This window comes from Athalia rosae, chromosome 1 (assembly GCF_917208135.1).
Source record: "Athalia rosae chromosome 1, iyAthRosa1.1, whole genome shotgun sequence".
In the NCBI taxonomy this organism is placed as follows: Eukaryota; Metazoa; Arthropoda; class Insecta; order Hymenoptera; family Athaliidae; genus Athalia; species Athalia rosae.
This window is the reverse complement of record NC_064026.1, coordinates 23,542,843-23,569,853: the sequence shown is the minus strand read 5'-3', so window position 1 is coordinate 23,569,853 and position 27,011 is coordinate 23,542,843. Positions and strand designations below refer to the sequence as shown.

Genomic DNA, 27,011 nt, shown 5'->3' with positions numbered 1-27,011 from the left:
TGTTCACAGATTTTCACCAGGTAATATTCTCCACGATTGCAGAACGCAGCTCAACTGCAGCGTTCATGTCGGAGTTGACTCAATTGCTTGAGTGGTCTCCTTACAAAGCAGCTCAAATTTTCCTATCAGTGATGAATTCTATCATTCGGTCGTTCGTCCAAGCACATAAAGTGCGCATCGGATGCATTTAACGAAGCAAACCTGTGCAATCCACACTAACGATCTGAAAGATTATTCCTCGCTTCATTCTAAAAAGTGAATGTGGAATAGAAACCAATGCCGGTGTATAAATTGCACATATCCAGACCCCTTATGTATTCTATGCATATATCTGTGCAGTACACGCCTTATTATTGGTGTACATATAAAGTGGGCTCTCCTTCCTCCGCCCTATATAGCTACTGGAATTACATATCTACTGCACTTCGGTATATCACATGCTGTCTGTAATACCAGTTAATTATAATCCAATGATTCTACCGAGAATGGGGATTCCCGGTTTTCCGTCGTTCGGAATCAGATTGATATCCCCCGGTGTATTCGGCAAACGGAATCGACGTGGCCGCGAACTGGCCCCGTCCGCAACAAGGTTATGGTAATTGACAATCCGACTTGGAATCCCCCGTCAGACGTATCAATTACGCCCGTATGCATCGCAAACGGGGAATCTGCCTTTGATCCCCACAAACCCCCGGGTAACGCAATTGACGCCTTCGTCTAATCTTAAATGGGATTGGCGGTCCCACCCGCTCGCCGTGCAGCGCTGCTCGTTCTGCCCACAAGGGACATCGAAATGGGCTTCGGCTCGCCAAATTTCTGCTTTTTCTTTTTCTCTGTTTTTTTTTTTTTTTTTTTTTTTTCTGCCCTACCGCGCTTCCAGACCACGAGTTCACTTATACCGCCGCCGTGCTGGTAAATCCGAGGAGAACGCAATCGTGTTCTCTCCTTTGAGCAATATTAGACCAGTGTCTCAGCGTCCTCGAAACGAATCAGGGATTTTTTCTTCCAGGCAGACGGACGACCTTCAGTTTCTCAAAAACGGTTAAAAGATTGCGACAGTCCTTTCAATTTTTTTCCATTCCGCAATTCCAGTTCAATGTTAGAAGTATGCCGATTATTTGAGATTCATGCAGACAGCTTCGGAAATAACTCCGAAAAGACATTGACAATTTGGTACAGGCGGTAATAATTTCCAGCGTGTCGGTTCGCGCAATTCAATGAAACCAGGGACATACAACAATAACAACGGAGGCTGTGTAAAAGTTCCTGAAATTTCAACTGTCAGTAAACGGTTACGCAGCCGACGCGACGCGTCCATAATACCTAGCTGCGAGAATAGGTCCATGTCTGTATACCACTGTCAGCCGCAGCACCAGATCACCCCTACTACTCCCTTCGGCAAAACTGTATTATTGGCATTGTATATTGGAACCAACTTTATTCCGCAAACCATTACCCCGGCTATTTGTCGCCGTACTGACGTATACGTGCGGTATGCGTGCCTGCCTGGTCATCACCCATTAAACGAGCGCTGCGTTTATTGTACGTATATACCTACAGAACGTGTACGGGGACAGTGCAACATATGGTATGAAAGTAACGTTTCTATTATGCCTTTGACAAACGATCGGATCGTATTTGACGCAGTTAATATAAACTACGCGCGTGCTTTGTATTTATGCGGACATATATGCACTCGGTATACATCTAGCCGGGTTTATCTACCTACGTATCTCCATGCCGAGCCAGCGAAAAAGACATCAACGTTGGTCAACGTCGTTTGCGCGCTGTGTACCCTACGTATAACGAGTTAGCTGCTCTTAACGCCGTTGTAATTTTACTGCCACTATAGCGTACCGGGAACAAAATAACCCTTGTGGTCTGTGATATCGAATGTACTTTCGGTCCGTCGGTGGTATCCCTGGATCCGCCGGTTATTCTTACAATTTTCAATCCTTCGCTTCCCCCTGAGGAAATCCGAATACGGTGCTAATGTTGTCATTTCTTTCCAATTGAGGTAGCGAATTTTCATCCGTATTTCAGCGAATAATGTACGTATGTACCAAAAGTGCTTGCATGCGTGTCTTTTGTCTCGCGTGCTTTACCTTCGTAGCTGAATTTGAAGTAGGATCGTGGAATATGGGACACGAATTATAATGTTATTTAAATTTTTCGCTTTTTTTTTTTACGATCGTAAATTATTTGTAGCGACCGTCATCGACCTAACAATCGACATACATATCACAATAGCTAGTCGGGTGGGTTCGGCGAATCTGCGCGTTCAAACGGATCGAGATTACCCAACAATAGAGATTCGTCTCGGTTCATAACGAGAACGGATTTTATTATTATCTCTTATTGCCACGCGATAATGCGATTCTTCAATGTGAAGAAGAGTTCATGTTTTCTCATCGCAAATTTCTAGAGTTTCCATACAACGAAGTTACGCGATCATTCGCGCGTACCTGAGTTGATGATATGCCCGACGGAATGTTACTCTATCAATTATAAATCCTTTGTTGTCTCCGTCCATTTCGTTCCTCGTGAAACGAACGATTTCATTTTTAGTGGCAATCTAATTTTAGAATTTTCACCAGTATCGACGACGCGTGCATCCTCCATCTGATGACCTTTAAAAGCGTGCGGGGGGGGTCAACATTTTCTGTGGTTATGGCGTCAGGTGTACCCGTTGTAATTGTAAATCCACGGAAGAATAACCGTCTGTCCATATATATACTCTAGGTGCGGCGATCATCGTGATTATCGTAATTGCCTTACTCCCAATTACCTATCTATTTTTTCGCCTGACGCAACAAAGCTGCGGACTTTTCCTCGGCAATTACACGTTGTATTGGATGTACAGCCGAAACTCGGAACGAACCTCATCGCGCTCCGATCCGATAAAATAGAAGAAAAGCGAACATGTGACGGAAAAATAAACAAAATAGTAAAAAAAAAAAAAAAAAAAAAGGAGAGAAATGTATCAAATTGGCGAGTGCTGGGATTAGCGCGAGCGGGGACGAAAACGCGGGAATTTCACCCCTGCAGAAACGTGGTTCGCCGAAGGGCCGGTTCACACATGCCACCCTGATCCACCTATTGTTGTGCAAATCTAACAAAAACCGACCCTCTAATCTGGCTGGCCCACTTGAGATTTGTACATGCACCCTGCAGCCGTACAATTAATTTATCTGAAGTACTTATACCCTGCTATTGCTATTTTTTCCATTGTCCGCAGGCCGCGTTAGGCTCTCTGTATACGCTGCGATGTACGCTGCGACTCGTCCATGTATCATTCGGAGATAAGCTACTACCGCATCCGAGCGAAGCTACACGTATTGTGTATTTATTCTTGCTAGTCGGGTATAGGAAAAATAAATAGAGGCGTCAGAGAAGTGCAGTGAAAACAATCGAGCAGATGTCGAGAAAGAGGAATAAAAAAGGGATTTCTGTCTTATCGTCTCGTCTCATCGCCCTGATTTTTTTTCTTCCGTATACGATACAGTCTTTGTTGGAATATCGTATCTCGGGCAGAATATCCGTGTGTTTTTAATTCTGGTAGAGTAGATACATACGGCGATCTTCAACATCTTAACTTCCTAATGCGAGTGGATAAAATCATTGCGCGTTTATCGGTTGACGACGAGTTCACTGTATATATGTATAGGTATATGTACGTATATCTTTATGCGGTTATACGTTTAATCATCGCGACGGTGTAACGTAAAATGTGTGTGTGTGTACGTAAAATGTAAATGTGCAGTAACGGTGTCGACGACGAGTGTGGAAATACTCGGTGTCAATGTAACCGCCGCGGGACGCACGCCGTGTTACTCGAAGGGTTCGTCCCGCCGCGGCGTTGACCGTGCCAGCGATGTTAATATAGTTGCATCGTGACGAGTCCGGAGTCACGACGACTGCAACATGCGCCGGAAGGCAACTTAATTAGTTACGATCCTATATATCGTTGATCGTGACGGTGTACGCGGCCGAAGAAACTTGTGAGAAGACAACCTCTTCCTCCCTCTACGTATGATATGGTCGCATCGACGCATATCGTAACGCTACAAGGATACCTTATCCTTTTTCTTCTCAATTAAAACCTTACCACAGGCACTCGTTTGACGGACCTCCCGGCGAGGGACATGCAACGCTTTGGTCCTGGTCGCGCCCAATTCATTTATCACTCCCTGGATAATGAGCGTCGCAAATGAGATACGTGGGGGTGATGCGCGTCGAAAGAAAAGGGGGCGGCGGAAGAAGTTCAATATTTTTTTCCCCCCTCCTCGGAAATGCGGCAGACGTATCGCGAACGCGGAGGGATAAACTTTTCAATATCGAAACGAGTAGACTTCGATATTCAGTCATTGTTCTACGTTATTGTACTCGGATATTGAGGTGTGCGAACGAAGAAGGGTCGGGGGGTGCGGATTTTCTTTTGAAACTCCGATGTGCACGCGAGTGCGATAAAGGTATGCGCGTATCTATTCGAACGGAGGTAGTCTACCGGTAGAGCGGGAGAGAGGAAGATAAAAAATAGCATTAAATCGACCTAGAGCGCGGAAAAGGAAATCGGAATTTTGAAATCAAAGGAAAATGGCCGCCAGTAAAACCCCGGGGCGAGGGAGCCAAATTTAAAAGAATGACTCCTGCCATTTGTCGCTCCTTCAACGCGAACAAAGCCCTTTGAATCCTTCCAAAGTCGTTTGGACCTCGCCTGTTCCGTACATTTTATCGCTGGATACAATTGATGGCACGTTTTAGAAGTAACAAAAAAATAAAGCAAAATGGTCCCGAAGTTTCCACGAGGCGCCTACCTCGCCTAAGCTCATAAAACGCCACCGTACTTTCTCCCTTCTTTCTCCCCGTACCTTGGATGGAAGTGAAACGCGGCAAAATCGATACCTTAAACTCGAACATATAGGATTCCTGATTTCATGAGCATAAAATACCGATTCTTAACCATTTGAGTACAAAATGAACAATCGCACGTTCATATAGGTTCCTCATATGATACCCACATATGTATAGATCCAACACGTAAACCAAAACAATGAAATGAAAAAATCGGCTTTTATTTCAGCAGGTATTCTCGAATGCCGTGCTTTTTGTAAAAAATAAATGATTCGGAAATCGCCTGTTCCCCGCGACGCCGTACTATCGTCTGAAATTTTTCTGCGTGTCTGTCTTGCAGGTTTTCGAAATACTTGATGTGGGCGTTTAACGTGAGCCACCCGGTATAATTGGGAAGATGGTACACGAGTGCATATTGATTATCATACTCACAGTGCAGTAGCTTCCGGCGAGTTATTATATAAAATAAAATGGATGCTACAGGGTGAAATGGCTCGACTTTAAACTGCAGCTTCTGATCGTACAGCTCGTGAAGGTGCGTCGAGTATTATATTGATGTGAGACGGCTCAAGTGACTCTATTTTAATATGGAAACTGCAGGGAGCTCATATGGGCGACTCTCTCTGTCGTTCTGTAAAAAGAGAAATCATAGTAATAATTAAATTGGAGCTGAATTCATATGACTTTTGCCGCAGGTTCAATCAAGTTTCAATATCCCTCCATCAGGACTGTTTTATACTGTTAATATAAAATTTATGGCGACAGAACATGGTTACATTCTCGAAACGTCTTCAGTCGTATTCCGAGCATCTTCGTGTAAGGACAAACTTTTCGATGTGTCCTCTTTGAAGTTTGGAGTACGTACTTCATTCGTCCGAAGATGTTTTTCATTCTTGGCACGACGCCCGCACCCATCGCACCCACGAAGACGCGACGCCCTTGAAACGGGTGTTTGCTTTTCGGGTATATAGAATTCGGTTGTCGATAATTAAGGACTGATAAGGGTAATCATTTCCTCTGTAAGGCCAGCTCCGCGACTGTAAGGGCTGTCGATACGCGAGGACAATGATCGCCTGTATACGTTCGCTCTGGTTACAATCTGTCGGATTCTGAGCAATCAATAACAATTAGTCACCTAAAATAACGGGCAATTAGTGGTCAGGGATTAAAGGCATCAAACTAAGCTCGCCAAGCGCAATTTCTAGTTATAGGTTACCAAGGGTGCGACTCTGGTATTATTTTAATTGTTACTAGTTATACCCTGGGTTGTGGCACTTAATTGCTACGTTTCTACAACCACTCAAGACATACGCCAGGCCGGGTTCTCGTCACATATCCAAGGCGACTCGCCTTCGGTTCGACGCACCACTACCGATTCGACGGAGGAAGAAGAAAAGGTACGAACAAAAGAATCCCTTGACCTTTCGAGTGCTTCGAGTGAAGCTGAACCCCCAAAAACGAGGAAGGAAATTTATACGCGGTGTGGTTGTCTCGCGGTTCACGTTACACGAAATTTGCTATTACGTGCGTGCGGGTGAATTTTTTCGTGCTCGTGGTCCGATGCTTTCGGTTTATGGAGCCTTGTGAAAATTAACACTCGACCTCTGGATTAGTGTACTCGTCGATGCCGGATCATTTCGCTTGTCGTAATTTTCTTCGTTTCCCAACCATAAGCGTTTCCACGCACTGTTTGGTCCGGTTGCGGCATTCGGTAGAAATATACATAGTGATAATGAGGGGGAAAACCGAGGTCCGGGATTTTTGCCTCTGGCTTACGAAAAACAACAAAGCCCCCAATAGCGAACCGGTGCTGTACTACAAAAGACTTGCTCAGCGTTTTGCCTGTTGCACGCCTCGCCGACGCGTTTCGTCAGCATTTTTCCCGTCCAATTATTCGTAATTATAGAGCTGAGCTAGGGCTGTTGTGATAATTGGTACTAATTGTTAACGGAAAACGAACGCCACGAACCGTCAAGGGGTGCGGTGTAGGTGGAACACGAGTCAAGACCGACGCAGATCACCGTTCGCTTTACAACACCCCCGCGATTAAGGGACGGAATTCATAATCGACTTCCAATCGAGTGCCCCCTACTTTCTCATAAATTCACCTAACTAATTGCTAGAAAATCGTATTTTTAATCCAGGTATGTATTCAAATTCCTCCATGTCACCCTTCGGCTACATGAACTATAGATTCTTCATAAGTGTAACGCTGTATCTTCTTTCGAACGTCAGATGAGATGTCCATTGAACGTCCTATTTTCTCATTACGCTTCGATAATTATACACGCGCAGGTGATGCGAACCTCAATAATCGAAACGATCTTAGAACGGTCTCAATCGATCCGCTGCTGCGCCCAATTGATAAACATAAAGTTCATCGAAGAGGTTTTTTTCTCCAAAGTTTTCGTTTAATCTTTCGCGGCCGTACGACTTCATACAAGATCACTTCCCTTGGAACTGTTCTCTCTCATCTCCCGACGGACCGAAACTGCAGGCTGCAGAGTATCCGACCGGACGTTTCGTACATCAGTTGCGGATACCAGTTTGCTAGTAGAAATTCCTGACGCCCGCGCCGGAAGATTCCCCGGTTAACGCGGACCATCGCAATGTGATGCAGGCCCTCCGTCATCCGTAATTCGCACGATCATATTTCACGGACGTGTCTAGGTGCCTTCGGGTATTATATACGCTCTTCTTGGACAGCAGCGATTTCAATAAATTATCTAAACAATGTAGTTTCGTGAGCCCGTTGTAATAACGTGAGAAGGGCTGTTGGGTCGCGAGAGCTAAAGGTTAAACGGCAATTTGGCGATCCACCGAACCATCTGTCAAAAGAACGGAACGAACGATTTTCAGCGGCGCGCACCGGCGGTGCCCCGATGTCTTGGCGAGGTATCATATAATGATCGGCCGCGGGTCGAAGCGCCAAGGACGCGTAGTCGCTTGATCGGGGTTTGACTCTAATTGCACGAAAATTATAAGCCGGGCCCCCATGTATGAGCCCGGGATCCACGATCGGTATGTCACGGGTATTTTATTACGCGTACGTGAACGACGTTCGGACGTCTCGCGCCTTACGCCCAGCGACCGGACCGACGTTGGATTAAATCGGGCGGAAGAAAATTATCGACTAGATCCAACGGTGCTTTTCGGATGTAAGTTATGTGTTGTCCAGCCGTCGTTTATTATTGAGAACTATAGGAAGAATCGGAACTAGCCCAACGTATCAAATTCGTTCGAACTCAATTCTAAAATGCCGTTCGATTTATCACAGGTGAAAGAGGAATTCGATATCCACCCCCGAGGGGCGAGAAGCTCGGATCATTTTTCATATTCCGCCGAATCTGAACGGTAGATTCGCAACCGGTTGAAACTGTGTGCTCGTTCGTGAAATAGATACAATTATATTATGCAGATGAGAAGAATTTCACTCCTCGTCGATCTTACAGTTTTGCTCGATTTTCTAACGGCGCCGCATCGCGATGCCAGACGCCGAACGACCGATCTAAACGGGGACAATGAGCCCCGCGGGCGGTACGATGTCGCACTCCAGGGGGCGACCACTGCTATAAGGTAATAACTACCCCGTAGCAGTTTCTTCATTAGAATACTCCGAGCTCATCAAAGCTCGTAACTGTCTCAACGCGGTGGACCTCACGCGCGCCAATTCTACTATATCATAGCTAGGATTTTTAGTGCTCGGTGGACGCCGAAGGGTTGTCTGCACCGGAGGCCTATAAAACTGGTTTTTCATTCAAAGGTGCGCCGGCCGATCGGTGGACGGAATTACTCCGTTAATGAAAGTTGCTCGACGCAAAAATTGAATCAAGAACCACCACGTGACGATTTATGGCGTGTCCCACACCCGTGGATTCGGCAACGTGTGTAACGTTGTATCGCGACAGCGCGTCTTATACCCAACTCAGTTCTCGTGACAGCTTGCGTGCGTCGGTAATTGGAATAGACTACGAAATTTCAGCATCTCGAAAAAGAATTGAAACGAAGAATTATACCGAGGAATGAATCACCCCCCGGGTTCTGGATTGATGGTTACGAAGTGACCGATTATATCCCTTTCGCTTCTGAAGAATTCAAGATCTCAACGGTCGGAGTTGAAAAATTTTCGAACGAGTCCGGAGTCGGAGAGAATTGTTCTATATTATATCGTAGGTTTCTCAAGGTGTGGGACTTTCTTAGAGTATAACGCGGGATATACTTTCCCGTCCATAATAGTATGAGAGGGGGGGGGGGGGGGGGGGGGGGGAGCCCAGTGGAGAGGTGCAGTTAACCCGGTTTAGCAACCGGCGTTTAAGCATTTTATCCTAGTAATTACTTGGTCATCATCCCGACGAGGGATGCAGAAGAATATGTCTAACGTCTACCCGGTGTTTCTGTCATTTACTCCTGTCGTTATTTATGGGCTCAGAAATTATACACATAAAGGGGACTTAATAAATGGGTCGAATTAAAAAGTACTTTGGTCATGGAATTTTATTACATTTCGTTTTACGAATATAATTGTTCTCCCCGGATTATTTCCCTAATAGGTAATGGTAGGTCGTTTACCGCACTATACGCCCGTACGCTCCAATCAAAATCTAAGTTATGAGCTAATCGGATTTTAGTGAGTGGTATTGCTGCTCTTGCCGCTGCAGGTAAAGGTGCGCTCACACGAACACCGAACACAACTTCCGCCTTTGTCATTTTCATTCGGCTTCTCCGCGTTACGCGTGAGAAGTGATCTCATCGCGGATAAGGATGAGGAATCGTTTTAACGCCGGGGTGGTCCAGGTCCAGAGGATAGCTGCTTTTAACGGATTTAACACCGTTCAACCAATTCTAATCTCGTGGATTGAAATATCCCTCGCGAATCTATGTACCATGCGTTCTACCCTCGTCGGACTTTCCGGAATTTCTACGTTCACGAGCGGATTGCATCCGCAACATTCAGGGCCATAATTATGCTCGTAGACCTCGCAAATTCTATCGGTCGCATTGCGGTACGATGGTCGTTGAGCCGAATAAGCGAGAAAAACCATTGATTACCGAATCGAAAAAACTTTCGGGACGTCGAAAATTCAATCGGTTCCAACTTTTGTCAGCGGCAGTTTTACGATCGGTGTACAGTGCCGATGTCATCCGTTAAATATCACCGATGCGAGGCCCCCTCGATTCCCCAGTGAGCGCACTACAGCAGCGGGTAATCCGGAGGGGGTAAAGTGAGGAATGTCGAGCAATGTGCCGGTTATAATTAGGCGAGAACCTGCGTCGAATGTACAAAGATTCTCCTGTGTCGGTCGCGATGTTCTAATAATGGTCGCACGACATAATTGCGTCGTAATCTGCTCCGTTGAGCCCATGTCCTCTCGTTTCTCTTTCCTTCTGTCACTTTTCCGCCCGAGTTATCCATCACTCGGACATCCGTATTCGTCCTCTCCGCCGCCCAATAGCTTACCAAGGTCCTCGAGGTTATCCCGTTCCCAGAGCTACCCTGATCTCGTCGTCAGCCCTGTACGTACACCGAACGAGGTGACAATTACGGGGCTGTACAAACGTCAATCCCCCGATGTATGATTCGTTGTTTTCCAAGGGACAAGACACATCGGTCTCGATCGTAAAGTGTTAACACCTTACCCACCAAGAGAAATCTGTGATCGAGCAACTTTCAACTGCATTCCCATTTACTTGAAAAATATTCAACGAAACTAGAACGTCAAATCTCACGGCTTCGAAACTTCGTCTGTATTTGTTCTTCATGCTACCGATCGAAGATCGGGTAATTCACGGATACCATAAGCGAATTGACTCTAAGCGTCTCTCTCTTTCTCTGTCCCATAGTCGAACTGGTTTTTGCAGCTAGCTTCGCCATGATTAATCCCACAAAGTGCCACCACATAGTTATTATACTATTAACCGACGTTGCGCGGGTAGACATCTCGTGGGAATGTCACGTGAGATGAAAATGTTCGTCGCTCTTTTTCTGCCGTATAATTTTCAAACGTATATGCTGTAGGCGATAAGGGGATCTCAAATTATACCATAGAGTTCCGAGAAGAGGTTTGATCGGTTGCAAAAAAAAAACAAAAACAAAGACAAAAAAAAAAAAAAAAAACAGACCATGAACAGTCGTACCACCCAGGTATAAACATGAACGAACGCCGGTACGCCCCGATATGCCATCTTCAAAAAGGCAACGGACAACAGCCGATGAAACGGAGGTGAAAGAACGAGATGCGCAGTCGGAATATACATGAGAGTCATGAACGTCGATGGAAGAAGATGAAACGTTGACACCCACCCGACTAAGTAAAGGCATGTTCTCTACTCAACCTGACTTCACTGACAGCCGTCACTCCGGTCAAGAAAGAAAGAAGCTGCACAATAGGATTCTATCGATCGGCTCTTAACAGTTATCTTCGACTTCGAGCGAGATCCTCTCGACATAGAGGCCATTGTTTCCCAATGACTGGTCGAACACAGTAGGCTCATTATGCCACGTTTCAACTAAGATTCCCGCTGTTACTTCACCGTTCACGAATGTTTGTCTATTTATCGAGTACACGCATTATATGCGTGCATTATACACGTTCGACGTAGAAGTCCCGGTTGACTCAATCGGAACGACATCGAACCCTCGACGAGTGTTTCGTAGATCGGCGGAATATTCCGAGAATAATACCGCGGAGACACTAACAGTTGTAATAGAATTTTCTCACGAGTCTGCGTCCGCACCTAACAGTTTCCAGTATAATACAGACAGGTCGAATAGAGTTTTCGATTATCGACGTATACCGAAGCCAAACCGAGTCGGAGGGTGCACGCTGGATAAATGCGGCGAGATTACCCCCGCGGAGAACCACAGGCGGGAAGGAAAGAGTGGTCCAGAGAATTCTTCCGGATGACGTGACCGGATTGCAAGTAGATTGGTTGGGACGGTCTCTTCCGATTGCATTTCCGTACCGTTCCCTCGTCGCCCTTGGATTTTCCTTTTAGGAGAGACCCGGCAGTTTGTTCGCTTTTACCGCGGGAGGTTCTTCGCTCTGGAGATAAGCAAGAGCTGGTTGTCACTCTTTGAAGGTCTTTTAACGTATGAAAAGCTGCGGTCGTTCTACTCGCGCCTCGTCTGACGACTGATTCCCTTTGTCGCGGTCGGTCCATCATCTTTTCTCTACGCCTAAGGTGAGTGCACCGAGGACGGAATAAAAAAATAGACGGAAAGAAATTAGAAGAAGAAGAAGAGGAATGTATACATTCCCTTCGTGTGTGTGTCACGTGCTCTTTACGACACCGACCTAGTTCACGATGCGATTGTGAACTCGCCCGCCGATGACTACGACGCGGACTCGAACGGAGCTGGTCGAATGACTGGCGTTTTGTCCGCCGACCATGCAGCGTAGCCGCAAAGCTGTTGGTTCCATCGGTGGTTGTGTTGCAACGAATGGACCGGCGATTAATTTACCGAGATAAAACCCAATTAGTTTCACGTGTCATTTGCCACAATTAGTACCAGCCTTTAATTGCGGCATTACCTTTTATTTCCGGATCTCCGACTCGCACTCTCACCCTTTCCCTCGCTCGAAGATCCATTCTCACCTCGACCGTCTTGTGCCGCTCGGATGCCGCGCGAACGTTGTACGGATGCATGTACGTACGTGGTACGAACGCGGAATACGCGTGATAACCCCGTTGTAATTGGTAATGAGAAGAAGAGGAACTTTAACGCCTGTCTAATGATGCGGCTGCCGTATTTTTTTCCATCTCAAACAATTACCGAACGCAGTTGAGGCGTTTAACCACAGTTTCAACCGTTTTTACATCTGGGTGAAAAAAAATTCTGTTGCAGCTGCAGCGGAGTGTCATTTGGACGTTTGCCACCGTAGGGGATCGCAAATTGCACACGGACATCGAATGAATATATTACACGCTCAAAGATGTGAAAACTATGTATATTAGATGAGTGTATCCGATATTGAAAAGATTCGCGATGACGCTCTCGAAATTAGAGGTCTCTTTTACGCGATATCGATCGGTTTGCTATTTTACTGCCGGGCGCACAATGTAGTTTGTTAGCAGAGTTACAGCCGAGAGTACGACGGTGTATCGCGTTTCAGTTTAGTTAATTTTTGTTCATACGTTTTGTTTAAAGAAGTGCCGAACCGGTAACAGAGTTCGCGGGTGTATGAATAATTGTGGAAAAAGTTATGTGAAAATAATCACGCGTTAACGCCAAGAATTTATCATTCATGCATAAGCGCCGTATTACTAACGGGCGACGATGCGAGTACCTACCCCATATGTGTTTCGGTAACGCGAAAGGGGTAGCAAAAAGGGGGTAAGTTTGTCGGTGATAATGAGGTAGACTCTTTAATGTCGCGGACGCGTTAGCCTTAAAAGCTTGAGAGCCAGTTTCACACGTCACGTGTTTAATATCCAAAACTAATTTCGAAAGTTGCACAACTCATCCTTCAGCGAGGATGGCTTTAATCGACGCGGTACGTGTCCGTACGGTGTAACAATGTTGAATAATTACGAAACGCGCTTTTAACGGTCATACATCGATGAGTTTGCTAATCAATAGTTGGCCAGATGATCGGAATTGAACGGTAATTAAGATGTCGCGAGATAATCGAGTTTTCTACGCAACGATCCACCGTACGGACTTGACTCGCGAACAATCTCTCGAATTCGATCTTTCGAAGTAGGAAAAAATGAAATCCAACGTACGTCGGGTTGCAACCCTGGGATTCGTTCCTTCGCACGCTTGTATCCGAGGAAAGACACAAGGCGACTTTAATCAACCTGCCCTTCATTATTAATGATTACATTTAAAGGCGGAATGACAGACAAATTGTGCTTTATCTGTAAATTAATCGAGATTAGTGAGGTGCAGCAATAAAAGAACCGTATAATGGGATCTGTAACGGCAGCGAGGGTATAGCTGTAACAACATTTTACAGCTCATCATCCTACTCGAAGCAAAGTCATTCCACGAGCGGAAGCACCCCGCGGCGTTTTCGAAACGGCTCCTACGGTGCACCGACGGCGGATATCACCGGGTCTCATTGTGTCTTCTGACTCGCAAAAGCTCAACTTCGGATACCGCGCCGGGGAGAAAATATCGCGGAGAAGCGCCCGGTTATTACGTGTACCGGATGTGTGTCGGCGGCACGTCTCTTTTGAGCGGTAGATTTTCAAACGAACCTCATTTACTTAGGCCCTATATTTATGCAATGTAAAATTCGAAGCACACTGGAAACGGTGCGAACGCCCTAGGTGAAAACCAAGCGAATCGCGCGTATTTGGGAAATTAAATACTTTTCGTTTTATCCGGAGATATTCGGTAGCGATCTTCAAAAAAATCATTAGCAACACGGCGGACGTTTGACGGCGTTCTATTTTTCAATGGCAATGGTGCGAATGCGAATGTCAACTGTACAGAGACCTTTTCAAAAGGGTCTGATCGTGATTCCAGTTATTTGCAGGACGATCACCTGATTCGTTTTCCGATTACGTTCCGATCGAATGATTCCGTTGAAAATCTCTATGTCCACTCGACCGATCGGAGGGCGTCGTTGAATTATCTATCGCTATGAAAATAATTTCGTTGTTACCTCGTTTTAAAATAGTTTTTCTCAAAGTTTCTACGCGACGCCTATGTCGTATCCACGCCAAGATCAGGTGAACGCGATAATTCGTGTACATTGAAAATTCTCTCTTGCGACGTTGCGACGATGAAAAGAAGAATAACAATAATTTTCTCATTGGACATTCATCGAGATAAATATCATTTTCAACTGCACATGATTGCATAATTATTACTTTCGCTACACACTTCAAAAGTATCGCTATATACATAAATCGACTGACGTTTACACGTCCTCGTTAATAATTGATACGAAAATCAAGCATTCCACGGCGTTTGAACGTCCGATGTTTACACCACGCTGGATAAGAAAGAAAGAAAAAAAGAAAAAAATAGAACCCAACCGCTGCCGCATGTCGATAATGCATCGGACTCGTATACATGCCACAGTATAATGACTGCATTTGTCCATCCCGATGTCCATGTATCCATACATCTTTATTACTGTCATCGTTGTTATTATTGTCAGTACTATTGTCATTATCATCATTATTTTTATTAAATGCGAACGAAACGTTGTGATAGTGATTGATCGACTCTCCGGTATATCTCGGCTAGTTATTGCCGACGCACACACATATGTGTAGGAAAATATTTGTATATTTTGCGAATATATGATATTTTGCTTTTTTTAAACAATACTCCGGTGCAAGATCGATAGAAGACGAGTTACCGGTGAAATTGTATCTTGATTTCGATCCGGCAGCTAGCTACCAGCCAACAGCCACCCTTCCGCGTTTTACCCTATTCCCTCTCTCGCTCTCACTTCCCTATCTGCGCATAGATAATTTCACGGGGCTGTTTGCATATGTAAGCAGGCGTGCAGCTGCGGGCTCAACAACGGCAATATCAATTAATACAAGCCCGTAACAACCGTCTGTGTTGATGCGCTCCGGGCAACGGGTGGTCCCTCGACGACGCCGAGAGAAACCCAAATTTAACGCGCCAAGACGCAAACTTATTTTCAGTTTTTCAATTTCGCGTTGCAATATAACGGCGTCCCGTGGAATAATATGCATATTGTGTAACGAAGTTATGTCGCGATGAAGTTTTTTTTTCCCTCCACGCAGTAGAATTTTTCAATGAAATATCCGCGTAATCGGATGTGGAATTCAACGAAGAAACTGTACTGAAAGTTTTCCATTCGTTTCGTTACTCGTCTACACAGGTTACCGAATAACTATACGCGCGGTAGTTATTCGGTAATTCACGTCCACCCGTTGGACGGGAAATCGTAAGGCCTATCCCACCCACGAAATTGGTTATGTATGGGATATTCGAGGATTTGCGAAATATATTGGAAATTTGTAGTGGCGATAACGTAGCGGGTGTCAATGTCACGACGGAATTATCCGTCGCCGAACACGTGATGCATTACGGTACATACGCGTTACACCACGATACACCGCTGCAGGTACAGGGATCCCTGCAGCGGTTATCGCGTTTCGAGTCGGTGATAAATAAATCGAGCACGAAGGGATGAAAATTTTTTTTTCCACCTATGAATCGGTCTTAATTTTTATAATTGAACTATTATACGCCCCGCGCGACGCGGGGAGATAAACGAACGGTTCTTCTCGGTCATTGAACAGTCGCACAGGTTAATTACACGGAAGCGATAGAAATTCTTCAGTTGGCCCGAAGCGTTCGGCCTTAAAGGAAGTCTCGATGGAATCCGGGCCTTCGTCAGCTGACCAATGAAGCGTGCACAAGTGGGGGCATGCTTCTGGCAGAGTAGGGTTGAAACCTCGGTAAGCCCGGCTGATTCCCCGGGTTAATCACTGTTCAGTTTCGTATAGTCAGCCGCGCGTTCAACCCTTTCCCGTTTCTCATCACAATTCTCCGAGCCACCCCCACCCCCCCCCCACCCCCCGACGATCCTCTCCCACGGACCACGCACCCACTCTCCTTCCGTCTCCCGCTCTACCTTCACCCACGTGGATGTATATATCTGTGTTGTACGTACGGCTTATACATTTCGCTTCGTGTACACGTAGGGTTCACCCTCGACTCGCCGCCATTGTTGGCGATCTCGAGGGTTCGCGCGCCCAAGCGCCCTCGACAGTTAAAGACCGAAGGTTGTCCGCGGGGCGGAAGCGATTGATTAAAAGCAAATGATCGCTGTATAAAATGTCGAAAGACTCAATTCTCACTTTTCGACCAGCCTCGGGTACCTATAGATTATTTTTTGAAATCCCTTCTTCGGCGCAGCGATACTCACAAGTATCCGGTTCTCGCGACGTACGCAGTCGTGATTAGCTTCGATTGTAACATTGATTGTGATAACGAGCGCAACTTTGAACAATGGACGTTGAACGGTCGTGTGTTTTCAGCCGAGTGAGTGAATCGTTTAATATTTCGTTTCTGCGAGTATGAACTGTACGGGTGCCACGAGTACCGAGCATATAACTCTCATTGAAGCAGATTCAATAAAGATTTTAGCTTCGCCAGTAATTTCCCAACGGCAGGGTACGTTCGATTGAATATTGCAATCTGCAAGGGGTATTAAGGTTAATGCAAACCAAGCTTCGGTATTAGCTGTACACGCGTATGGGTGCGGTGCGCGCGTCCGTATCTGTGATGCATCGGGGCAATTCGTTACGTTAAAGGGTTTACGTAGGTAACGCAGTTCAGGGAAGCAAATCGGTGCACCGAATTTCACGCTTTCGGACCGGTTCGCTTCTATTGTACCTTTATTTCGGATTGTAATAACAATCAAGCCAAGTGTATCGACGACCCGAGTTCGAAACTGAACCGTGTATAGGTGGGTAGAAAGGACGAGAAGATGTCACGACGTACCGTTCGGAGACCTGAAATAGTTAGGTTCATGTTCGGGATTTGGACATTGGCTGATCACCGAGAATACTCGCTTAGACGGGGGTTATACGATCGCTGTATAGATTCGATCCGAAATCTGGCCAGCAATTACAGAAAGTGGAAAGACCACTCTCGCGGCAATGGCGACGGTACGTAAGACGCGCAGGTTTCCGTCTAGGTATAGAAGTCCGCAGGTTACGTTAAAGTCTGATTGGTAGTAAGGGCGCCCCGACGAGTCCCCGGATGGGTTATGGCGACGCCGTCAAATGGCTCCGGGTCTTCCTCGTCTGCCCGATAAGATGTTGATTAGATTATACCGGACCTACATTTGAACTCGAAGTAATTAGCCGTCTTTCAATTCGGCTTCTCCGAGGGTACGACGTAACCTTGGTAGCTCGCGACTCGTCTCACGAATACCCATATCGAATAAATTATCCGTGCTTGGCTAAAGTTGAATGCTGCATATCATCGATTATGCATGCACCATACGATACGTTACACGTGCATAGCTCAAATCTCAGATCCAATCGTTCTCGTATTCGGGAAGATTCACATGAAAAATAGATCACGTGTGACTTTGCCGTGTTTGACCAGCTTTTAGGGTCGATTCTTTGACAATGTTTTTTTTTTTTACGTTTCCTATTAATAAGCGTCCCGACGGCTCATCTGGTCCATTCCCTGTGTACACCGAGAGGATCATATCTTGGCATTAACTAATCACTATTAAAATAAGTTTACTCTCAACCGCTCGCAGTGCGTCTGTCTGGCTTCGCTCTCTCGCCCATATAGCTCTATTCTATGGCAAGTAAAGGAGAACAATGAATACAGGCACGGCGTTTCGTAGCCCGTCGCCTCGGTATATGACAGATGTCAGGGCAAAATGCATTCAAACGCGTAGAGCGCAAGGAACCCCATAGTCGTTGCGTTACATTTAAATGATTGATGAACAGCTTCAACGAGGATCATCGTCGGGTCGCGCATCCTTCAAAGCTCCGCTCACCAACAGGGTGTCTTATTCTCTCTCGTATATACTGTATATATCCAGGCGACGTTGATCATCCGTACAGGCTCCGAGGAATATATATATATACCCGCAAGAATTATTCGAGAGTTGCAGGTGGCTGTTTCTCGCTTTTCGATTTTCTCATTTTGTTTTACTTTTCTTTTCTCGTGGTTTCGTTTGACATCGGCTGTTTCTCCGGCCATCGCGGTAGAACCGAGTAATCCTCTGCGATCGTTGAAGACGGAGGGAAATTGGTATCGAGGATACCAATAATAATAATAATATAGATACGCGTACGGATATTAATATGTTCACATATCTCGCAGCACGCGGAATCAAGGTCTACTGCTACCGTTGACTTGATTGATTCGTGGTAAAGCAAACGTTGCTTACTTACTTAGTCGCGGAGCGCAATGACTAATGTACGGATATTAATAATGATTGTGCAGGGAAGCGGAGATACCAGCTGAGACCCACGGGTGGCTACGTCACTTACGAGAACCGGGCGTCCCTCATTTGTCTTTGAGAATGGATTCACAATTCAAACACAGACAACGCGTCCAATCAATCTTCTATGAATACGTCATGTAACGCGGTGGATCAACGAGTCCGAACGTATTCCACGTTACCGTTATCGTACGTATGTAATGTACAAAAGTGACCGACTCGATCTCCGCGCCTACGTACCTACATCTGTACGTATACCTACTTTCCTTATGCATGCATACTTCGTACGCGTACGATACGAATATCGTGTCAAATTTGAATACGTAACTTGACCCTTTCCGAGTCGTACGCAGGAGACCGTACAGTACGAAACATACGCGATGTCGCAGAGTCACAATTTGAAGCGCGCGATCGTCGTTACGCTACAGATTCCGCCCACTCGAAAGTCAAACTTATTCGTTTCAACGAATTTCCCCACTCTCATCTCGATCCGCGACACGCTTCTTTTATCTCGTTTGAGAATTGTATTATATTAGCGGTCCGTTCCGCGACTGCACAATAACGACTCATTATCCTCGCGAATTCCGAACTTTCAACTTTCGCACAACTTTTGACACAATGTTCTCGTATACAATTTACGGAAGAATCATATTCCCATATAATGACATACTCGAACCCTCCGCGGCCTGAAGTGATCTTATCCGATTGATTGCTTCGAGGTAAATTTTATATTTCTTCAAATTATATCACATACTCGGTTGAAACGGCATTTCGATCGTATTCGATCCCGACAACTAAAAAGAAGAAAGGTTGTCCCAGCTCGCTGGCACGTACTCGAAATCATGCTCGAATATTATTTGCAGGGTTACAATCAGTCCAGAGGGCAACCACAGCAGCTGAATGTTATTCATATATAATAATTTGCATTCTGGTCCGCGGCACAAGAACCCACATTATTAGTGGCCGGAGACCCGGGGACGGGTTCGTTTTGCCGCACAGGAGTCGGTCGGCAAGGAAAAGAGGGCGAGAGGGAGGGAGGGAGGGAGGGAGGGAGACGAGTGAAAGGAAAGGGGCCAATGTTGCGTAGGGTGGCGGTCAGCTAGGGATATACCAATTGTACGACCTACGAGAGGGCTTATACTGCGGTTTCTTTGGCACGAATCATTTTGTAATTAACTTCTTGTTCTCCCCTTTGTTTTCTTCCGAGAGACACGTACGTATACCCGTACAACGTATACTAAAACAATGTTCAGCCACTGTTCGGGTACCGCAGAGTTTCAATAACAATAATAATGACAATAACAACAACCGCTCGTACAACAATCGCCGATCCTCGGCTCATGCGTGTATAACGTACAACATCCGATTCCACGTGCCCGTTGCACGGTGTCCGAGGGATACCCGAGTAGTACTGCGGCATCTAGTTTGATTAATTTGGCGAAATCCTGTGTGTATGTAACCTGTATTGGGGAAATAATTGTTTCCCAATCTATAAGTACACACGTATATTCATTATTCATATGATGGATAGGTCCGCAAACACACGTTTTGCAGGTGCATAACCATAGATACAAGGCGTTGCTGATCGAAGGTATTCCATAGAACGTTTCGAGTAGATTGTTAGTTTCAATTCGTTGGTTTCGTGATTGACGATGGTTACCTATGCGGCCATAGGTATATACATTTGGATAATTGAAACCGTTTCATTCACATTTCACGCATCACTGGACGTCGTTCCGCTCTGACCATACGGAACGATCAATATTGAAGCTGATTTTTGTTCAATCGGACCTGCGAGGTTTGCGCAACCGCTCCCCCCCCCTCCCCTCCTCCAAATCCCCCCAGGCCCCCTTTTCGTTACACGCTCAAAACAATACGATGTTCGCCACATTTGTCATAATTATTTATCATTAGCCATCAGCTTAACGAATCTATGTACATGATCTCCACGGCGGTACGGTTGTTACAATGCGATTTTCCGCTCACCGACAACTGCCCCTGATCTATATCACTCCGGAAGCTCATTCTCTCCCTGGCGTAGCCAACGATGAAAAACAAAGAAAAATGGATTATTTTAAGACGCAGATACAATGAATCACCTAACAAAGTAAGCGGATAGGATGTCGTTATTTCGTATAGCCTGTATTACGTTCTGATCTCGTTTCAAGATTTGCTTCGTCAGAATTTAATCCACGAATACCAAAGGGGGGAAAAACGAGGGAGCTCAGAACGAGACGATATCAGGTACGCCGCGCACATTTATTTCAGTTACACCTACCTCGTGCGGTGGTCCGTCAATCGACGTTCTTTTATTCTGATGCGAATGATTGAAAAAATGTATTGCGGATGACTAGATGCAGGCGGTGCAGGCGAGTATGCTCGAATCGCCACTCGCATCGCCTTATCCTGGAACGATGTGTCAATCGAGTGGCTTAATATTTCAAGTGTGCGGGTATCAGAGAGAAGTTTGCCGGTAAATTAGCGCTAACTATATCGTCTCGTTAATTTAAAGTTTGTTTGGGACGTTTATAATCCTTCTAATTTACGAACGACTCGTGGCACGTCTCAAATTACTCGCATCGTCCGCTCCAATGACGCGGACTTTTAAAGGAGCCGACTGCCCGGCGCATTTAAGGTCGAGCGAAGACGGTGGTGATATACCGTAACACTTACCGCTCATGAAATAATCTGCCGTTCGTTTCATTTCAATTGATAAAACTCGATTAATCTGCATCGCGAAGACTCCTTGCAACTGACCTCATCGCAGCGTCACCGGTACTCCGAAAAGCTCATGACATTATTCGGGCGTTGATGAGGCTGATTTATCGCGCGAAGAAATTTCTCCGACAGTCAGTCATAGGTATTTTTTTGCAACGAGTTGCAGCGTAAGCGTCTCTCGGTACGAAGTTTGGGGCAATTTCACCGGAACCATAGCGACGTTGAGTTTGTTTACGAACGTTCCGGTGATAAATTTTCAAAGAGTCTAAAATTTATTTGTTTTTCTCATCGCTCCGCAGGTTCAGATTGACGTTCCAAGCTCGTGATATACCTATTTCTGACTCGTTTATAAAGCAAACTTCGAAATCCACGCTCGCGCGCTCGAAAATGAATCGAGAAAGTTTCGAACGTAAACGGTTCGTGCACCTTTCATTCCAAGAATGATCTATTTTTTATGCACCTATACGTATGCGATTTTTAGTTTTTTACCCGCTCTCTCGAATCCCACCCCTGTTCCCCGTCACCTACCGCCTCCATTTCGATCCGTTCTCATTCAAGTAACATCGCTATCGCCGACGAAATATCGACTAAATTTTTCCCGTACGTGGGCAGATGTGGGCAGACGCACGTGTATCTGTACCGTACACATCCAGCACAATAGAGTAGAATACGTCCTACGTACGTACATAAGCGTGTGTAGATTAATATACCAACACATATACATATATACAGCAAAAGGCAAACCGAACACGCAAAGTATATTAATGATAATAACAAGGGACGGGTTCCGCCACGCTTCGCCGAAAGTCCGCTCCTGGGTTACAGGGTCGGTCGGGGTTTGCAGCCCTCGCGGTTGTATTCTTTCGGTCAACCCTTCTGGTCGCGCAACCTGAAGCTGGGGGTACCGTATACGCGAACGCAACTCAACGTTCTGTTCTCGAGATCCAACGAGCCGGAAGATCCATATCTCACATGAGGGGTATAACGTTTACTCTAATACCTGCGCGTTGGTACCGACCTGACCGAAATATGTTGGTATGCGTACGGTATACACCGTATACGCAGGAACCCCTTGCGTATTTAAGCGAATGTATAACCCGCAGGCGGGTCTAACAAATCTGAATTCATAATACGACGGTACGTACGTAGCGTAGCTTTATACATAAATATATTTACAGCGGGATTCAAAGTTCCCGATGCAACAGCGTCGTACGTACGCGAAAACGCGAAACGAAGCTATCCACTAATTTATGCTCGGGGTTGTATGAAATACCCTACAATATGCGCGATATAATAGACGCATCCTTTTCCATTTAGTTTTTTTTTTTTTTTTTTTGCTTTTTTTTGTTTTTTTCTCTCTTCTCTTCCGCAACTATTCAAACGCGTACGAAGTCTTCGTATCTTTTCAGTCGATGCTATCCGAGCAGGTATTCCGTTGTACGTGAGTGCCAATTAACCCGGAGTTCAAGAACGACTTTAACCGTTGACTAACCGCGTGCCCCTTGAGATGCGCTCGATGATGTATTTTCCATTGCGTTACGTTTTCACTGCGGTCGTTGAATGATACAATGACCAAGTTCGTGTTTACGGGTACGCGTATACCCTCTACACGGTGTAATCTCGTGGTTACAGCTTCACAAAGCGATCCTTACCCTCGAATCGAATTAAAAGTCGTAATGGGCGCGGAATGACTGCGACGGTTTCCGTGTCGCTGATTGCCCCGGTGAGCCAGGCTACCTCGCTGCGCCGGCATCTATCTGGACGCCCGGGAGAGCTGGGGAAGAACACCCGTGGCTCAGAAAAAGGGATCGGGGATACGCTCCCGCTGTCGGATGACAAACTATTTACATTGAACCGGCTCACGTGGCACAAAATGATCTCTGCTACCCGCTGAGAGGAGAACTTTGCCCGTTGAAAAACAACGAATAGTTAATCATCGACCGAGTACAACACGTACGCAGTATCGATATATGAGTTTTACAGGGCCATCGTTTGCGAAAAAAAAAAAAAAATAATGTCCTTACCCGGGCTGCGAAATACCAATATCGTTTGACTTTCGGATTTTTCGACGCTCGCGTACGGATCGATGGACCTAGAATTTTCCAAGTACATGGGGGATCGGTTGTCATTTGATTATTTCATTACGACAGCCGGACGTGAGATTTCGTCCAAACGCGATTCCGATTAGATCAAACTTTCAGAATTTTACGACAGTTTCAATTAAATGGAGATTTTTATTCGATGCATCGAAGCTCCGGGTCGAGTTGAATGTCGTTGAAAACTAATTGGAAATTGATGAGATTTCGATGGCTGATGTCGTGTAACGATGCAGGATGGATTTAGAAGATATTGTTGTAGAGGAACGAATGTTTTTTTCACCGAAGGAATCGCCGCGGCAACATCTTGGAGACACGTGGTTCTCCGTGTCCCGTATGAAAAGCACTTGGTAGACTAGGGCGTCGGTTGACGCCGCAGGCCACATGTCCTATTGCCCGATGTTGAGGGAACGAAGAAGAGAAAGAACGCGAGCGTTTTCCTTCGGCAAATTTTGGGAGAGTGATCAAACGTTATACCCTAGCTCTGGGTTAATTGATGCGCTTTATTTTTCGGGCTTTTGTCTACAGCGGTTAAGATTTATGGACGTTGGCGAGCGCGGCGAACAACGTCGGAGAGGTCGGCGGCTTTGAGAGCCCTTCCGCAGCGGGGAATCTATCCGACCGTCTTTTTCCAACCCTCCGTTACCCGGTCTCGTATACCTCCGGCTCTCCCGTACCGTCCATATCGTAATTTTCCGCATCAGCCTCGTCGTTATAGTACAAATATCGCCAATGTTTCTGCAGCGGAAAAACGTTTGCAAATGTGCGGAACTTCTCGCGATTGGCAAAAACTATGCCGCGCGGCGTCCGGCGCTGCGGGACCGAACAGCTCACTTCAAAGAAAATGGCTCTTCGAATAATATTCGAGTCAACATCACGTGCGAGGTGTATAAATATAATTATATCCGACCATAAATTCAACGTCTCAAAAATACTTAATATCGTACAGTGAATTTAGTTTCGTTACGCCTCTCGACTGTATGGGAGACGAGAAAAAAAAAATAAAATGAAAGAAAAATATGAGGAACGATTTAATACTCGTTGGCTGGTACCTGTGGGCTACGTAAATAAAAAATGAAATTTGACGAGACAAGGTAGATATATAATATAGAAAATGTTCCACCTGAAAATTGTGGCATTCTGAAACAGGGATCGTTTTATGAGATACATAAATTTCCATGCATACTTCGAAAAAGAACAGCTGTCTTCCTACGTTTGGTTTGGACTTGGGCCGACCTGACTGGCCAAGAAAAATTCGAACTCCGCAACTTTTGTAACGTTTGTACCGTCGTGCTGCAGCCGGACTATGAAGAAAAAAAACAACAACAACCGCTAAATTTGTCGCTACTGGGATACGCACATTGACCAATTCTGAGATCATCGGTGCGATTGTCGCATCCTAATTATGAGAAACACGGAAACTAACAAGATTTTATTTTTCATAGATAAATTCGCTGATAGTAATCATACTTGTTTCGATTGTAGTATCAGATGCGTTTTCATTTGAATTTAATTGGGGATAAAAGAGTTTTGACACCTGGATGAAAGTGACTCGAAATTATCAAGTTAGTCGGAGTTTATTTTAATGAATTGTAATTGTAGAGACAATGGAGAGAAAAACGGAAAGGGACACAAGGGCTACGAAAACTGAACAATTATCGAACTCCTGGTCTCTCCGAAACGAAGTTTTCCACACTTCGTTGCAGGCGGGCATCCGGTGTAATTATTCAGGCAAACCTTTTCAACGACCCAGGTTTAAAAAAAAAAAACGTTTCAATATGACGTTGTAAACGTGTGAACGCATTGTTGGAACGATCGAAATGATTAGGAATAGTTTCACCACTGTCCTATCCACGGAATCAGTCCTCTAATTTTTGAGCAATTAAAGTCTCTCGGGGCCCCGTGTAAAACCCGGTGAAAATATGTAACAAAACACGTGTTTGGGATAATTCTGGAATGTTTCGTCGACATCGCCATCCGTACTATAAGATCTCTGGGAATGCGGTGGGATTGAATTTATGTCAGTCGCTTAACCGGCGGGGCCGACGCCGCGCTCGGTATGAGATAAAATGCATTAGCGTCCGCTTATTTATAGGCTCGGCCACTAATTTCGGCGCCTACCAATTTTTCAATCTAGCTTTTAAAGGTTTCAAACTTAATGGTAATTTATCGATGACTCTTTCGTCGCGCACCATACCGCACGGTACCACGATCGCGTCGGGGGCCGATGCTTTTCTATTTTACGAAACTATTAACTCCCCTTACACTGGACAGATAAAGTTTTCAGCCTTCGGCGCGTTATCCGAAGCTACACCCGACGAGATAAATTCATTTCAATTTTACCGAAGACGGATTAGACGCGAGCTGGCCGGTGGTGTTAAAATATTGCGTAAAACTTCAGTGATTTACATCTAATCGAGTAACACTATTCCACTAATTCCGATACATTATATAACCCGTATGTATACGTACATTATCCTATTATCTAAACATATCTACTCTACTCAGCTTTCTTTCTCTCGAAACACTTGACATTGCCACGGTTGACTGAACCAAAAACCGAATTTCACATTCGCGCGAGTTTGTATTTCAGTCGAAACGTATCACGTCAACGTCACCTGTTGCCTAACTTCCCGTCGCTATATAAACCCCGTTAAATTATCAACGAGATCAGATAGTTTTCGGCGCTCAGTTCGAGATGGAGTCCTTCAAGCTCGCCACAATTTTCGTCGCCGTTTTCGTTGGTCTCCTCGTTCGAAACGTGTCCTCGGAAGGGGCGCATTCTTACCAGCATTTCCACGGCCCCGTAGAAGGCCACGATCGTGTGGTCCAGTACTTGGACAAGCACGGTCATCACCGTACGGACTACCTCGGTCATCCGAAGTACTCGTTCGCCTACGGAGTCGAGGATCATCACACCGGTGATTTTCACGGACAAAAAGAGCAGAGAGACGGAGACGAGGTTGTCGGTGAATATTCGCTAAAGGAACCGAGCGGTAACGTACGCACCGTAAAGTACCACGCAGATAAGGACGGCTTTCACGCCGTGGTCCACAACACCGGTGGAAATGACCACTCCGGCGCCTACGCGCACGGCTATTAGAGTCGGGCCAACGCCTCGTTAAGCGGCCGTGTATACTCCAAGTTGTTGATTGTTACCGTACGACATGATGTTAATTAATAAACCAAGTGTTTCATAAATTTACCGATCTCGTCGTAACTCGATATCACGACTTCCTGTAAATTATCATTCCTCGACAGCAACGGCTACCAGTACCACCTAAGGGCGAGATACTTATCTCTGTACACTTTGGTAATTACATTTTATTGTTAGTATAATTTTTATGTATCATTACATTTCATCGATAGGATTTTCAATTCACGTCTCGCGCCGTTGACGAAAGTCGGGAATATCTCCGAATCATCGCCA

The 27,011-nt window shown here is 45.5% G+C and overlaps 1 protein-coding gene across 1 annotated transcript; it reads left to right on the top strand.

Annotated features, from left to right (window-relative positions):
* The first annotated feature begins 26,245 nt into the window (after positions 1 to 26,245).
* On the top strand, positions 26,246 to 26,786 carry LOC105692777 (cuticle protein 19-like). Its single transcript, XM_012412217.2, has one exon. The coding sequence runs from the start codon at positions 26,280 to 26,282 to the stop codon at positions 26,682 to 26,684; it is 405 nt and encodes a 134-aa protein (XP_012267640.2). The 5' UTR covers positions 26,246 to 26,279; the 3' UTR covers positions 26,685 to 26,786.
* The last annotated feature ends 225 nt before the right edge of the window (positions 26,787 to 27,011 follow it).